At 39.4% G+C, this 17,955-nt stretch overlaps 1 protein-coding gene across 1 annotated transcript in view; it reads right to left on the bottom strand.

The window, feature by feature from the left end:
• The window catches only part of SLC30A9 (solute carrier family 30 member 9), a 61,011-nt gene that overhangs the window by 14,780 nt on the left and 28,276 nt on the right, over nt 1-17,955 (bottom strand). The window contains exons 9-15 of the mRNA XM_048848477.2: nt 14,581-14,683; nt 8,797-8,852; nt 7,135-7,270; nt 6,602-6,641; nt 5,683-5,754; nt 5,116-5,223; nt 2,164-2,329 (exon numbers count right to left, since the gene is read on the bottom strand). Coding sequence (XP_048704434.1) covers nt 2,164-2,329; nt 5,116-5,223; nt 5,683-5,754; nt 6,602-6,641; nt 7,135-7,270; nt 8,797-8,852; nt 14,581-14,683 — 681 coding nt within the window. The remainder of the gene's footprint in view (nt 1-2,163; nt 2,330-5,115; nt 5,224-5,682; nt 5,755-6,601; nt 6,642-7,134; nt 7,271-8,796; nt 8,853-14,580; nt 14,684-17,955) is intronic.

Genomic DNA, 17,955 nt, shown 5'->3' on the forward strand with positions numbered 1-17,955 from the left:
CAAGCAACTCAACATGAGCTCTCAGTGTGATGCTGCGGCAAAAAGGGCTAATACAATTCTTGGATGTATAAACAGGGAGTAGCGAGCACTAGTAGGGAGGTGATTTTACTTCTGCCTATGACGTTGATGAGACTGATACTGGAATACTGCAGACAGTTGTGGTGTCAACATTTTTAAAAGGATGATGAGGGCCTCAAGTAGGTACAGGATGCACAAAACAATTTGAGGGCTGGAGAAAATACCTTACAGTGAGAGACTTAAAGAGCTCAATCAAGACGAAGATGGAGAGTTGGTAGCTTGATTACAGTGTATAAGCACCTTTACGGGGAGGAAAATACTGACTACTAAAGGGCTCTTTAAATTAAAGCAAAAAACCCAATGGCTGGAAGCTGAAACCAGACAAATTCGTATAAGAAATTAGGCACCTTTAAAAAAACAAAACAAAACAAAAACCCCAACAGTGAGGGTAATTAACTATTGGAATAAACTACCAAGAGAAGAGGTAGATTCTCCATCTCTTGACGTCTTCAAATTGAGACGGAATGCCTTTCTGAAAGATATGTTAGTCAAACAAATTATTTTTCTCACTGCAGGAGCCACTTGGTGAAAGTTAGTGGCCTGTGATACATTGGTAGTCAGACTAGATGATCGAATGGTTCCTTCTGGGATAGAACTCTGAGTAATTACAAGGGAGGAAAAGGAGGAGGAGGAAGAGAGCGAGAAAGAGAAGATGGGGCAGTTGCCAGTGAGCTGTTCGCAGAAGAATAAGCTAACAGAGACACAGCTTGGCCCTGTGAAGGGTGTCTGAAGCAGTTGAGCCCTCCTAAGCTTCAAGGGGATAGTAAGTCTTGGAGAAGAAAGATATAGGTGTGGATTGTTTATTGTGTTAAAATCCTTTTTCTCCTATGCTTTGCAGTGTTCTTACTGATAAAATTAAGCAATACTTTGTTTTAAGAAGCCTCTCTTTTCATCATATCAACCACTAGCTACAGCTCCCAAAGGTAAGCCTTAGAGCCCTGTGAGACCTGCTGAGAAATAACAGTTGGCTCACAAAGACCCAGTCTAAGAGTGGGGGAAATTGCAGGATTCCATCTCAGGACAGGTAAAGCCAAGAGGTCTAACATTTAACGTGGGGAGGGTACACTCCGAGACCAGAAAGGGGTCAAAGGTGCTGCTAGTTCTGTAACTGCCACACAACTGATTTTGAACTGTACTGTTAAAACATCCACACCATATTAACGTGTGGCTAACAAATGTTTTATAGAGTTAGTACCTGACGTTTGAATTTTCAGACAGGACCTTAGAGAGGGGGAGATGTGTTGTAAGCAGGGTTCCCAGATCTCTCTGACCATGGTTTTCAACCAGTGGTCTGCAGACTCCTGGGGGTCCACAGACTATGACTAAGATTTCCAAAGGGGTCTTTTTAGGGAAATTTTTTAGGGGTCCACAAATGAAAAAATGTTGAAAACCACTGCTCTATGACTACAACAACCTTCGAGGAGCATATTATTCAAATTTTTTGTTTGCAACCCAAATGATACAGCACTGTACTACTGCAGGAGTACTTGAAATTGAAACTGACTCATCTATTTTTCTTGACCAAAACTGACAGTAATACATAAAGATGAACACCATAAATATTCCAGCTACTGATACACAGACCGAGAAAAAATAGCTATGGGTAAAGGATATTGAAAGCAAGGGTCAGCTCCTATTTTATTAAAAATTAAAGGGATAAAAGTACCAGAATTTTAAGATAGATACTGAAAAAGCAAGGAAATATGACTTTACAGTACATGACTAATTTTATTTTTGTCTCTTTTCCTCAAAATTCTTGGGCCGACTGCTGTAGTTAATAGTATAGTGCACCACAAAACACATTTGAAGGCTTTATTTTAGCTAAAGCTTTAATTCTCCTGTTTGTCAATTCAGTCAGTAAAATTTTTAGCACAGGAAACCAAACCAGGTTTCTGTCAAAACCCTGATCCTGCCATATTCGGACTGAAAAATCAATGCAAGAGAGGTATCTCTGCTCCTTTGTTTTCAATTACTTAATTTGTCTTAAAATGCCCTTGAACTATTTTTCCTCAGACAAATGCTAGTTTCCTGCTTTTTGATCTGCTTGATAAGAGACTTTTTATATTATCAGGATCCTCATCTTACCTAACGACAGGGTCACTCTCCAGTAACTCAGTAAGTCGCTGTAATTGCTCAGGATTAATGGATCGTCCCAGCAATGCTTCCGTGTTGGTGTAGATGAGAAAAGCTGATACAGCTCCCAACAAAGTTCCCACACCTAGAGATCCCAGGCTATCATAGTAAGGGTTGCCTACACACAAAAAAAACAGTTGAAATTAATTTCACAGAATACTTCAAAAAGTGTAAAAACAAAGCCTTTGTAATACTGAAAAGCAGACAGTACGTTGTCTCTACACAGGAATTACTGTTTCTTTAGAGTATGTACTGGGAACCCTGTCTTCATTTCTGGTTAAGAAAATAAAATTGAATAAAGAAAATATAAGATTTAAAGTAAAATCTCTCATGTCCCAGGTCCTGGAAGCCCCATGTGCTCATGCCTTTCCCCCCACCCCCCTTTATGACTTATGAATTTGTAGACTATTTTGTTAGGTGCTCAGATTCCCGGGCATGGGCATCATGCAAGTGACAATACCATCAGCATAACCAAAATTTTGACCCACTTTCTGTTCTATGTAACGAGTAAAGCCTTCAAAAAGAATAAATATCAAGTTAGCAGTAAGGTCCATCAGTTTGATGGAGAAGAGGGAGAAAAACATTACTCAATCTTTTTATAAAAACAGGTATCTTTCTTATTTGCCTTAAAACATGCAAGCAATAATATAAAACAGGACAGCAGCAGAAATCCATCTTGGAATACATTACAGTACTTACATAATGGGCACGTTATACATTTATTTATATTCATTTTTCTGTCTGCAACATTGCATATTTTTACATAGTATCCGAAATATAAAGTATCACAAAACATTTTATAGAGGAGTCAAAGACGAAGTAAAGCAAATAAAGCTGTGAGGCAACTAATTAGTGAAGACCTATAAAGAAAGGTACCATGTTTATCCAATTCTTACTAGGTCAATTCCAAAAAACCAACACCCTTTAATGGACAAATAACCCTAATTTCACAGGCTATTGGATCTCTCTGACTCTTGCATGGTGGGGAAGCGAGAGTTACAATGCAGAGAATGCACACACTCCTTAACACAGTTTCGTTCTGCAGCCCTTGTACAGGGCCACAAAATCTGTTATGCAGACCATTCTATTTTCCTCACCTATTTTGGCAGATGAGGAGTATTAAGGTTACCATGTATCTTTGGGGCTAAAGTCATAACTTCAAAGCTACATCTTGGGGGAAGGGAATAGGATTTCCTCCCTAAACCTCCCCTTCATGCAGAGTAAAACAGTGCACAGCTCAGTAAGAAGGCTGTGCGCAGCTTCCCAGAATATGAGTTTATGTAACCAGACTAGAGAGAAAGTGATTTACATATTTACTACGATAGATTCTCTTTTCATAAAAAGATTCAACTACAACTTGGGTTAACTCGAATCCAGTTAAAAGGAAATGACCCATCATACAAACTTTAAAGTCTGCAAGTGGTCCCACTGGCTTCAATGCAACTACTGGAGTGAGTAAGAGTGTGAATGACTTAAGCCCTCAAGTCTTCAGAACAGGAAGGCCAATCCATATGATCCTTCAGTAGCATTATTAGAGTTGTTTCAAGCTATAATCTCACCAATAACAGTGGTTTGAAAAAAGGCATTCAAATATCTCCTAATTTCAAATAGCTTCAAATCAATATACTTGAAATCAGATTAGAGAGTAATATACAACTGTGGAAGCTCACCACAGTAAAAGCTTCCTCCAAAAGATCTGCGAAGGGGCAGAGATTTTCATTAAAATATACTGCTAGAAAATCACTCAGATTCATCAGTTCTGACAGATTTTAATGCAAGCTTTTTTAAAGCAATATGAAACGTAAGTGAATGCCATCAAAGAGACAAACAGCATTATTGCAGGAATGGGTTGAAAAGCAGATGTATGTATAACCTTGGGGGCACCACTCTGCATAAACTGAAGCTTATGTAGTGCTATCATTAAGGCTACGATTATGTCACAGAGGTGGCAGAAGTCATGGAATCCCCGACTTCTGTGACACTGGGGGCCCCCACCGCTGACCAGCCGCCGTGTAGTGTGAAAAACTGCTGACTGAATGTGCTACTTAGGGTGTACTGAGCATGCTCAGTAACATCTGCTGAAGCCAGTAGTGGGGGATTCCTGTAGCAGCCCAGGCGACCCCCATAACTGACCGGCCGCCAGCGGGGACCCTTGAGTAACCCAGCTGCTGCTACCACTGGTAGTGTCCCCCTTGCAGCTGCTTTGCCATCACAAGCAGCCGGTCCCCACCCCCGCTGCAGGGAGAAGGATCCCAGAGCTACTCAGCGGCCACTAGAAGGGGCCCCCCACAGCTCCACAGCTGCCACTGGCGGTGGTAGAGGGACCCCCCCACAGTTGACCAGCCACCACTGTCAGCAAGGACCCCTGAGCTGCCAGCCACTGCCGCCAGGAACAGAGGGACCCCGGAGCTGCTCAGTGGCTGCTGGAAAGGATCCCCCACAGCTCCGGCCCCAACTCTGCAGAGCAATGGGGACCCTGCAGCTCCCCATTTTGACAGGAATGTTTTTAGTAAAAGTCAGGGACAGGTCACAACTTTTGTGATTTTTTTGTTTCTTGCCTGTGATCTGTCCCTGACTTTTACTAAAAATATCCACGACAAAATCATAGCCTTAGTTATCACATACCAATCATATATCATACAATAGTGTAGTTTATAAATGACTAATCAGTGGATTAAAATATTTAAAATGGATGATGTCAAAAGTGAAATTTTTCTTTTCTTATCAACTGACTTTGTAGAGTTGGAAGATGGGGAGAGTCCCATAATCCAAATGAAAAAGGTGCATACATACATTTAAAGCAATTAACAAAGGGAGTCAAAAGGTATGGTCATACCAAGCATACAAAACAGGAGGATATTGTCTCAAATTGAGTCAGCCTCAATTTAAGATGGAGTTTTTTACCTGTTAAAGAAGTCAGACCCATGCAAGTAGCAGCTAACGTCACACCCAAAACTGCTGCAGCGTCCTCCAACAACACCACATTTGTACTGGGATCACGACTCTGTCTGACTGAATATTTAATAAAAAATTACACGAATGCTGAAATCTTAGCTTTGTTACATCATTCACAGTGTTTTGTAAACAGTTCTAATTCTAATATAAAAAAATATATTTACACGTATGTAAAAACCTATACTTTACAGCTAAACTCTTCCATAAGTGTTCACAAATACATATAATACAGTGTACACCAATTAAGGAAGCTTGTCCAGAAGATGTGTAAAACTAATGGGAAATGTATATTGCAAAATGCAACAACATTAATACTCAAATCTTTAAGTAGTATTAAATAAGGCAATAAGTATATTTTACAAACTGGGTGAAAACCTGTTACTAGCATTCATAATCATATGACTCATGCAAAACAAGAGAAACAGGTAATTATACTGTTCTTATTTGTATGCAAATTCAGGTAATAAATCCTATTTTAAATAACGACACATGCCATACTGATATGAAGACACATACCATATTGATAAAATGACAGACCCTTGGCCTGGGCACTCCTTCGAATTTCATTTATAGCAACAAGAAGTGTAGCTGAAACAAAAGTAATACTGTTGCTGAAAATGGTTAGAGGCAAAGTGACCAACTTTCTACTATACGAAGTGGAAGAGAAACTCTTGCTCATATCATAGCAAACTAATTATGGTGTTCCTACCAACCATATCGGCAACAAAATTTCTTTGGTAAATAAGACCCATGAAGTACAGTGATAAACAAGTTTTACACATACAGAGTACAGTACAATAATTTCTTCCTAGAAATACAATGAAAATTGTAATATTCTCAATTTAAAAATTATTTTTTCATGTTTCAAATGTGAGAATTCAAGAATTCTAATCTTGTAGCTACACAGCACATAATATCCCAAAACAATAGTTTTATTAAGCAAATCAATATAATATTACAAGTGATTGTCACTAGGAAAGTTTTCTGGCCATCAGTATTGTGAGCAGTGGCAATTCATAAAGAGAAGCCCTACCCATACACTCTTCTCTACACACAAGCCAACCCACTGATGAATACTACTGTCACAACGGCAAATGGCTTGCTTTTTCAGATTGTGCACCAGACATTCTTATATGTATTTTTCACATCCTATAAGATGACTATAGACCTAGAATATACATACACACACAGACACACACCACATTATATTAGTTTCCTTCCTTTGCCTGAAGCAGAAGATTAAATAGAACACAAGTAAATTAAAAGCAATGAAAAAGTTTTCCAGGATGTCAAACATCAATGCAATTGTGAACAACAGAGCTCAAAACTTTGCAGTTCTGTAAGCAAAAACTTAATAAACTATCACCACAGACTGCTGAGCTTGCATTATCAGCTTATGAATAAAGCAACACAAATATTTCATGACACTGCATACCTCCTTCAGACACCAGTGATCCTGCTAAGATACAATAAGCCTGTAAGTATAAAAAAAAATTTTACTAGTATTTTATTATTTGAATGTATATAGCTTCACGTTTATATAGAAGCTTTCATCCCAAAATCTCCAAAAGAACTTTACATACAAGAATCACTTTACCCACAACTGCAATGCTGCATCTCTAGGTGGCAGACAGAAGACTGAACAACCAACCAGATTATAATGCACTACCCAGTATAAGGAGAGAGAGGGAAATTTTTGGCTAAGGACACCAGGACAACCCCATATTCTTAAAAAATGGACTAAAGTATCAGTGTTAATGCAAAGCAGAGAGGAAATTGGTTTAAATAACCTCACGCATATACACTGAGTTCCACTGAACATACTACCTCAGATGGCTTGGTTAACCCTGCTAGGATTCAAACTTTTTGTTTCCGGGTGTCGAGGTATTTCAGATACTGAGGTTTCATTACATTAAACCATCCCTACCACCCATAGTTTTAAAATCCAATAGAAAAAAATTGACTTACCCAAAGAAGAGATTCCATGGGCTGAGGATGAAGTAAGCCTATGATTCCATGATACCAGGAAAGTCCGGCACCCATCATGAAAATGCCAACCCCACTAATTAGGGAGGCAATATAGCGCATATTTGTGAAGCCATACCTGGGTGAAAACAAAAAGTGGTTTAGGAAAAGATGCCTGCCACTTTAAAAATATATTCAGATGCTTGATGATAAAGGATAAACTAGAGCTCCTGATAGCTAATTAAAATATAGTTGCTAAAATCAAATCTAATCCAAGAAAATACTGATGGAAAAGGACATCCAGTTTCTTTAAAATATATATAAAACAATGTAAATGTTATTTAATTTCGATATTTTTCTAATCCTTTCTCCACACAGGCTACTTAGATTTAGTTGTATTACTTTAATATTATGTACCATGGCTATATTAATGAAATTATATTTAATTTTTTTTTAATTCATTCAGGTATTTAATGAATGGGCTAACATTTACACTGCCTTGCAATGCTGCTTCTAATTGAAATCTTCATGTGCAGTCAGTCTACAAATTTCATTTTCTTTAAATTAATACCATAAAACTTAATAGTTCAGCTGACTGCAAATCACCAATGTTTGCAGGTTTAAATATTTTTGGTAAAATTAAAATGACATCGTAATAATACATTATTGTGTTAAATGCCACTCCTGCTTAGCAGCATTGCAAAAGAGATGACGGTGCAAGTGAGGGGCATAATTTGAGGGAAAAGGGGATCCTGATTAAAAAAAGGATCTTATTCTGAGATGGCTGAATCTGGTAAACAAACATAAATCAGAAGCCTTAGCTGAAGCTACTTCAGATTCTGAGTTGAAGAAAATTTTGCCTGACTTTGTGAACCCAAACAAGGCAGAATGTTTTAATTACTATCCAGGAGGTAACTAGATGACCCTCGGAGGTGAAAATACCTAAAATTTAGGTTGGAACCACAGTATATCTGTAAGACTACTTTAAAATTTACAAAGTAGTAAGAACATAACCTTAAATCCCTTATTAGTATACAAATTAAAACTAGCGTGTTTATGCCAAGAACTTCTTGTTACCATCTCAACAAAGGGTTTCCTTCCTAAAAACAGTGTCTTTTGGGAAGGGGGAAAATGCAGTCTCATTACTACTGTATTGCCCAAATCCTGCCATCCAGGCAGGAAAAAAATCAGAACTATGAACAGCATACTGTATAGCTATCTACTGGAAAAGGTGATAGGGCCCATAAAAAGGCATCTTCCTAATAGCAATGAAAATGAAATACAAGTTTCAAAGCTTACAATGTCAAAACAACATGCCAAGTCATGACCATTTAGAACTCTTGAAATTTGGTAAGAAAAATGTGGCTTCCTATTACTTCTACTGTAAAACTGGAAGTTATTCATTTCAGTTTAGAAAAAATGAAAACACTGGATATACATACGAGTACCACTATTTTACTTAAAATAATTCAAGTTGTCTGGATTAATATGGTGGAACAAAAAGGAAAAAAAACTATGGTTCATCTCCTATTCAGAAACTACAACAGATCCTTTAAATAAAAAGAGGGTTGCACACAAGAAATAAAAGATTTTAAGCCCATATATAATTATTGAAACGTAATTATTTATTCCACAAGATACATTCAGTAAAGACAATGGCCTTACGGATGACTAGGATCTGGTGTCCTTGCAGACTGACTGATGCCCAATGCTAGCAAAGCCTGCATAATGCAAAGGAAAAACACATCTGTAGGAAGTCTTAAAAACTTTGAGACTAGTTCTAACTTTAAAGAATATGATTAAATAAAATTAGATCCAACTTGCTGATTTTTCATATGTAGCATTAGAAACAAAAACACATTAGCTCAAATTACAGTAATTTCACAAGAAACATCCACTCCCAGACAGGACAATGTCATCCAAAACTAATTCACATAAATCTGATTAGTTCTAGCTGCAAGAAGTTTAAAGCAACAATTTAAACAGAAGTTAAGAACATGTTTAATATAGTAGTATAAATATTTTTGTAGCATTCTCCACTTGGGTGTAATCAGGAAACAAAGGCTGTTTAATCTAAAAAAAAAAACAAAAAAAAACTGTCCGAACAGAAGTTTATGAATAAACTATAGCAATAAGTATACTCATCTCCATTATGTTCAAGGCAAACTGAAATTAAAATAGCCTACATTTACATTTCAACTTCCTAGGTATACATTTAGTTGTAACAAGTCACCACACTGGAAAAAATAAAAATATACTGTCTGTGCCTAACCTGGAAAAAAAGGATTATCTGAGTTGATACGTTTCTGATAGATCATTTAGAATGGATTCAATCTGATGGTGCAGTCTTTTATAAATCCATCCTGATACTGCAAAGATTTAGGCTTGTGCTTAACCTTAATCACATGAGTAGTCTTAGGCCTTGTCTATACTACGAGGGTAAGTCGACCTTACGCAACTCCAGCTACGTGAATAATTTAGGCCAATTTACTGCGGTGTCTATGCTATGCTGGGTTGACGCAAGACACTCTCCCGTCGATTTACCTTTCGCTTCTCGTTCCGGTGGAGTATTGGAGTCGACAGGAGAGCGATCTGCAGTCGATTTAGCAGGTCTTCACTAGCCCCACTAAATTGACCCCCGGTGTCGATCCCCAGTAAGTGTAGACATGCACTTAATCATATTAATGGGTGTTTAAGCACATGCTATATCTTTGCAGGATTAAAATCTCAGTGTGCTTTATCCATATATACAACTCACATATAAATACCTGAACAAAAAAAGACATCTCCAATGGGATAAATATTTAACTTTTCTTGATAATTTCCCAATTAAAATGTGAAATGTTTTCCTGCATATATATTGGTAAAGAATACCATTAAAGGCAAACTGTCAAAGTTGTTTGGCCTTAAAATTGACCTACTTTGATAAAGTCATCTGTAAGGTCTTGTCTGTAAAGCTATTTCCATACATGTCTTTAAATATTAAACAGCAGAGCAGGTAGTATCATTCCCATTTTACAAATGGAGTACATGAAAAGGCTGCACAAGGTCACTTCTGGCAGAACTGGAAATACAGCCTAGGGGGAAGATTCTATCCTGCACCTCTCCACAGTAATGCCACACACAAGGCACAACCTGAGCTGGTAGGGTGGCAAAGATTATTTTAAGACACTTTTTGCATCACTAATTTTTGGCTGGTCTCAGAGACAGTGTGGCCTTCAGAGTCAGTTAGAGAAGACCCTCGAGGCTGCTCTAATAATTTATGGCAACCTCAAATCATGGGTTATCCACGGACCTCTCTGCAGTATAGACCAGAATTGTCGGAGGGTTCCAGTCACTCCCCCCGTAATACATGCTTATCTCTGAAATATCCTACAAGTGAGGCTGCAAGGGGGACAACGTAGAGGAAGCATACACAGCAGCTCTATACTGCTTCTACGCTAGAAGAATTCTCCCTGGAGCTACTCTGCCCCTTTTCTGGCCCCTACACATCAGTGGAATAGCATAAAAGGACCAGTTCTCTAATATGGCAGATCCAGCTCCCATTCACTTTGCCACACTGCCTTTCAGAACAAATGCACCAAATCTATGTGCTTAGCTGTGCTGTATGTAGTCACTATCCCATCCAGATCCAGTAACAGAATCCAAGACACCAGATTCCCAACACTCCTCTGCTATCTAGCAGGGTAAGAAAGGAAAATTTGTCACACCCCCTTCTGGTGACTGAGCCACATTGCGGATAACAGCCTTCTACTGCTATCAGTTACTCTTTTAGCTAGAGAGGTAGAGGTCTATATTCAAAAAGAACAGGAGTACTTGTGGCACTGCAGATCTAAGCGTCTTGAATTCATAAATCCTGCTGATGACCCATGAAGGTGCTCAGCATTGTTCCACACAATACAACTTCTTTATTTCTGCTTCCTTTTAAAAAAGCCTAGCAAATTACATTTGAAATATTACATTAAAAAGAATTAAGGTTGCAAAGTCAGACACTCAAAAGATAGAAAATGCCAGAATTATGGTTACCCAAGTATCCTTGATTTGGCCCCCCTTAATATGTATGCATTATGAAATAGCCTTCAATTACATTATCATATCCTATTTGTTCTACAGGACTAATATTCATTGTACAGGACGGACAATGAGTGAGGCAGAAGGTTGCCTCTCTTATGTTTAAGGCATTAAACTCAGATTCTAGAGAACCGGATTCTATTCCTGGCTCTTCCTATGTGATGCTGGATAAGACTTTTATAACATATACTGACAAAGTGGCCAAATTAAGGTTGTATGGGCATCCTTAATTCTGGTATTTCCTAACTTTTGAGTGCTTAATGTTGCATCTTTAACATTCTTTTAACTTTTTTTAAATGCAATTTTACTTTATTACTTAGAAAACTAGGAGGAAGATGAACGTGAGACTTTCAGCAATAGATAGGCTGAAGAGAACAAGTTTGAAGTAGGCTGGACATGTGATAAAAATGGGAGAAGAATGACCAGAAAAGAAAGCATGGGAAGACAATGACAGCAACAAAGGACATGGAAGACTGACGATACTTCTCTGTTAAGAGAAGTGTGAAGAGAAAAGAACTCGAACACCAAGACCTACAAACCCATGCCAGAAGGAATAGCAAAGAACTGTGGGCACCTCTAACCCCATGTAAATGGGAAAAGGAGTCAAGAAGTGAAATGTGATGGGACTTAGACCAAAGGAAAAAAACAGGCTAAGATATGAGGAGGAAACATGATCTACTGTCTTCTTCTTTCCCTTTCCCCATTAGTCAGGGTCAGCAATGCTGACCTATAGAGCATGTGTAGGGTCCTACCAAATTCATGGCTGTGAAAAACATGCCACAGACTGTGAAATTTGATATCACCTGTGAAATCTGGTACCCAGCCAGGGACTTCTACCCTGTGCAGGGCTTCAGCTGCTAGTCCAGACTGGGGATGGGAACGGATAAGACTTCCTCTCCCACTGCAGGGGCTGCTCCCTGGGTGGGTCAGATGCACCTTTGGGAACTTTCCCTAGCTGCAGGAAGCTCCACAGCTCCAGCTATCACCCCACCTGCACACGCAGCGGCTGCGGCTCCAGCTGTCAGCCCCACATTGGGGCAAGAGACTGCCAGGAAAAACGGACATATGATATAACCCACCCCCTCAATACCTTGCGACCCTCACTTCTGCGCTGCTGCTGACATGGCACGAACTTTAGAGCTAGGGTCCGGCCAGTAGCCTTCCTTTCTGGCTGCCCAGCTCTGAAGACAGCACCCTTGCCAGAAGCAGGGCAGAATTAAGGGTGGCAATCCCAAACTCCCCTACAATAGCTTTGCAATCCCCTAACCCTTACCGCCTTTCGGGTCAGGATCCCCATGGTTACAACATGAAATTTCAGATGTAAACATCTGAAAACATGAAACTGACTAACTTTAAAACCCGGCCTTGAAATTGACCAAATTGGACCATGAATTTGGTAGGGCCCTAAGTATGTATGATTAGCAAAACACTTTTAAAACTGGCTGGCCAGGCCTGATTACTTTGGTTTGAAATCGGAGTTCTCCTTCTCCTAGATCAGTAGCTCTCCTCCTTTCCAGTCTACTGTACCTCTTTCAGGAGTCTCATTTGTCTTGCATGCCCCCAATGTACACCTAAGTTAAAAACTACTTGCTTACAAAATCAGACGTAAAAATAGAAAAAAAGTGTCACAGCACACTATTACTTTAAAAATTGCTTTCGTTCTCACTTTTACCATATTATAAAATAAATCAACTGGAATATAAATACTGTACTTACATTTCAGTGTATATAGAGCATATAAACAAGTCACTGTCTGTATGAAATTTTAGTTTGTACGGACTTTGCTCATGCTTTTTATGAAGCCTGTTGTAAAACTAGGCAAATATCTAGATGACTTGATGTACCCCCGGAAAACCTCCACGTACCCCCAGGAGTGGTTGAGAACCACTGTCCTAGGTGGACTGTCTGGCATAGCTGATGAGCCTCCACCTGAGTGGACAGAGGCACAGAGAGGTGAAGCAACTTGCCCGTGGCCACCCAGCAGGTCAGTGGCAGAGCCAGGAATAGAACCCAGGTCTCCTGAGTCCTATCCTGTATCTTCTCCACTGAACCATACCACCTCACCTGATACACGGTCGATGATATGGGAAATTATTAATTTAGAAAGGAAGAACAATACTTCTACATATCTGAAATATAGACAAAAACTGAAACACCAACAGAAGTATTAGTCCAAACTTCACTAATCAGAAACAAGATAGCTACAGAATCTCCAGTTTCTCTCCATTTCCAAGGTTTTAGGTTAAAGTGTCAGTATGAATTCATTAATTAACAATTCTGCTATTAATTTACAAATTGTGTATCAAATTATGTACATCAAAACACAGGATAATATTAAGAGACAAGCGGGCTACAGCAATACAAGGAGAGACCATTAGGTTCTGAGTAAAAGTGCCAAGTAAAGTAATGTTAATGTTGTACTCAGAACTCACATTGTTCCTGGAAGGATCACCAACCCAGGGCTGCTTGCTATGTGCCCCCATCATTCTCTGACAAGGTTATGCCTAAATCACCATGCAATTTGACAGAAACTATTTAGTTATCCTTTCTTCTTTAAATGAATTCACTTTTATATTGCAGCCAAAAAATATATTCACATATTACAAAAAATTGCATGCCCATACTATAAACAAATGTACCCTTATCATAGATTAGTCATAACAGCATTGTTATTGTCTCTAATATGAATGCCTTGCTTTGCAAGGCAGGAATTATTTAGTAATAAGTTAACTGACATTTGAAGGCATGCTCTCCCAGATGTGACAACAGTCTAGGTAAGTAAATTCTTAGACTGATCAGCTTTGACACTGTTAAAATGGCTGCTGAAATTGTTGAAATCCAAAGCTATTCTTACTGAAGTGTTACCTACTATTTTACTTTCAAATGAAAAACATGCAAAACCACAGAAATTAATATAGAAAATGTCCACTACAAGTGTTAAAAGAGGCAAAACCACTGCACTATGCAACAGTTTAGAGCCAGTCTGTGGCAAATTCTAAAAATGGAAACGACAAATTAACAACATCAATGTAAACTAAAAGCCAGAGAGAACTTGAAGGGTCAATTTTTGGTCTCCAGCCTCTCTCTCCAACTTTGTGTTATTTTACACAACATGCTCCAACAAAGCTCAGAGCAGTATTCTGACACCCCAACTCACCTCACAAAACTAAACGCAATGTGCTACTTCCCCTGTACTTGTCATGTGCCCTGTAGTTTTTCATCCTAATCAGCCATCACCAAGAGACAGCCACTTGATTTCTGAATTGAGAGCAATGTTCCTATCTGCTCCCAACACAACTGTTTCCAGGGTCTGCATTCCTCCATGGAAGCTAACTACAAATCACTAACTTAAACGAGGGCAATGGAAGCACTACTCACCTGATTGCAAGTGTCTGCTAAAGAATGTATAGCTTCTGAAAACATGCTTGCAGAACCCGTGTAAACCCATGCGAGTAGTTTAAAGAAAAAATTCAACCCATTTCTAAGATTGGAGAGAGAAGAAAGCTGAATTAGCAATATTATATGAAGATTAACATTCAGTATTTTAAATCATCACAGTGAAATCAAAGACATTTTGTACAACCATACGTTACCATCAGCAAATAAGGAAACTAAATTTCACCAAAAGTCAATTTATCAGTGATTAGTAAATATAGTGAATGTGTACACATCTTCTGCAATATTTACTAGATTAAAAACATTTTCAATTAAGTGGAGTATATAGGAATATACAGCTAGGATTTTTGGAAAACACGACTTTTAAAGTAGTTGCATATCATAAGCTATACTTTTGCAAGTTGCAATCTTTTGCCCTCACCTTCAAGACACTGCACAACTACTTCCCAATTTATAAATGTCAGATCTTTTAGTCCAGTGGTTTTCAAACTTTTTTTCCTGGCAACACAGTTGAAGAAAACTGTTTATGCCGATGACCCAACGGAGCTGGGGCAGAGGGGTTTGGGAGGGGCTCAGGGCTGGGGCAGAGGGTTGGGGTGCGGTAGTGAGGGCTGCAAGGTTGGACCAGAGATGAGGGGTTTGGGGTGCAGGAGGGGCTCTGAGTTTGGGGGGCAGGCTCAGGGCTGGGGCAGGGGTTTGGGGCAGGACTTACCTCGGGCGGCTCCCAGTCAGTGGTGCCATGGGGGTGCTAAGGCAGGCTTCCTGACTCTCCTTGCACCGCGGACCGCGTTGCGCCCCAGAAGCAGCCAGCAGCAGGTCCTTCTCCTAAGCGGAGACATGCAAGCAGCTCCACACGGCTCTCACCCACAGGCACCGTCCCCTAACCCCCACTCCCATTGGCTGGGAGCCGGTGCTCGGGGTGGGGGCAACGCAGAGCCCCATGGCCCCCCCTGCCTAGGAGCCAGACCTGCTGCTGACTGCTTCCGGGGCGCAGCGTGGTGTCAGAACAGGTAGGGACTAGCCTGCCTTAGCCGGACAGCACCACCGACTGGACTTTTAACGGCCCGGTCGGTGGTGCTGACCAGAGCTGCTGCAACGCAGTGCCTTACGTTCCGCGACCCAGCAGTTTGAAAACCACTGTTTTAGTCCATCCTTAGCACAGTGGCACATGCCTCAGCAATCTCTTTTTCTTTCTTTCTCCCTCCCACTTATATTTGTGCGCCTTCTTGTATAAAGCCCTCCTTCAATCTCAGTGTGCCAGCTGTAACCTCACAGTCTCGTTTCACTTAAGTTCCGTCCAAGATACAAAGGGGTGGTTGGGGGAGAAAAAATATTACATTAGGAAGAAAAAATTAAATGAACACCTCCCCTCTGAGTGTCCCAGGGTGCTTTGTCTTTCTAAAGATGCTTTCTAGATTACAAGCTCTCTCGGGCAAGCACCATGTTGATATTTGTGTCTTCTATGGACCAGAGTGCAGCAGTTAATAATAACAGTAGTATAATCGTTGGCAAGTGTATTTCTAAAATATAAGCTTCTTTCTAAAACATATTATTTAGTTCAACCACTAGCTGTTGGAGACACTGGGTGAAATTCTATGCTCTGTGTTATACAGTCAATCAGACTAAAGGGTCATAACGGTCCCTTCTAGTGTTACAACTTCTTAAATTACTGGTAATGAAAAACGTTCAAAATTGGAATTCTCAAAACGACACTGCCATGTGGGCTTTTTAATCCTTTATAAACAAAAAAGCTAAACAAAAACCAAGACATTGATTATTATATTTCCTTCTGAAACCATAAATCTGCCTTTTGGACAGACAGGATTGCACATACCACTGAATATGATGCTAATTTTAAGGCCTTATCTAAGGAATTCCTAAGGTGTCTATCATCTTGTTATTTAAGCGCTAAATAAATTTTCTTCTATAGTGCTTTTTATTCAAAGATTTCAATATGCTTTACAAACATTAATTTAGTCTCAGCAGCCCACAGATTAAGGAAGTATTATTCCACATTTTACAGATGGGAAGACAGACAGATTAATAAATAACCCAGAGTCACAGAGGAAACCTGTAGCAACAGTGAAAAGAATTAAGTTCTCCTGGCTTCCAGTCCTATGTTTAATTACAAGGCTGTTCCTCCTATCCATAGTGCAACACAGTTTTAGCACTAATGAGCAATGCAAACAAATTGCTGTAGGAATCATGACCACATTTTCCTGACTTCTTGTAGCAATGTAATTTTTTGCATTTAAAGAAAAAAGGAGCTAATCTATTTATCTGAAGATGTAGTAAAGCTGCAGGATTCCTGCCTTCTAAGATGACACAGGAGTCCCACCAGTATTGATGACATTTTACTGCACTACTCCAAATTCCAGGTTTGGAACGTCTGTGAGGACACAAAAAGAAAAGGAGTACTTGTGGCACCTTAGAGACTAACCAATTTATTTGAGCATAAGCTTTCGTGAGCTACAGCTCACTTCATCATTAGCTCACGAAAGCTTATGCTCAAATAAATTGGTTAGTCTCTAAGGTGCCACAAGTACTCCTTTTCTTTTTGCGAATACAGACTAACACGGCTGTTACTCTGAAACCTGTGAGGACACAATACATTTGAGGACTATGCAAAAATCTGCATCCAAATTTGAGATGTCAGCACCCAGCATAATGGCTAAACCTTTTCCTCAAATGTAAAATGCTTTGAGATCTACTTGTGAAAAGAGCTACATAAGATCTAGGTATTATTGTGCTGTCTGGGTTACAGACAGTAAACACAGAGCAGGGAGATTCAGAGAGCTACTCGTTAAAGATCTGCATGACAAAGCACAAGTAGACTAAGGAGCCATTGCAACCCTAAAAGCATCATTATGCCAGAAGGAAAGGAGCTCCCTGGTATCTAACTGTGAGTTTCAGCTGACCTGACCAATTCAGTGTACCCCAATTCACCACTGTTATAATCTGTATCTCAAAGATGCCATTAGAGATGTAAAATGTTAACCAGTAAACATGAGTCTTACTGGTTAACCCACCTTAACCATTAACAGCTGCACCGGCCAGCAGGAGCAGCCCCAGCCGCTTAAACGGTAAACCGTTTAAATTAAATATTTTTAAATAAACGGTTAACTTTTTAAATGGTATTTACATCCCTAGATGTTATGTAATGTGTCACTGGAAAACTAAACTCATTTATCATACATACATCACACAAGAATATTAATGATCAACCCACAAAAGGATTACATGGATGTGTATGACTGAAATGCATTTAAACCATGCATGTCAGAGGGATTTGATCAACGGGTTTTTTCCAGCCAAAGGAATGTGGTTCCGGCTGCCTGAATGTGTCTCCCATGTAAA

Source organism: Caretta caretta, chromosome 4 (assembly GCF_965140235.1).
Source record: "Caretta caretta isolate rCarCar2 chromosome 4, rCarCar1.hap1, whole genome shotgun sequence".
NCBI lineage: Eukaryota > Metazoa > Chordata > Testudines > Cheloniidae > Caretta > Caretta caretta.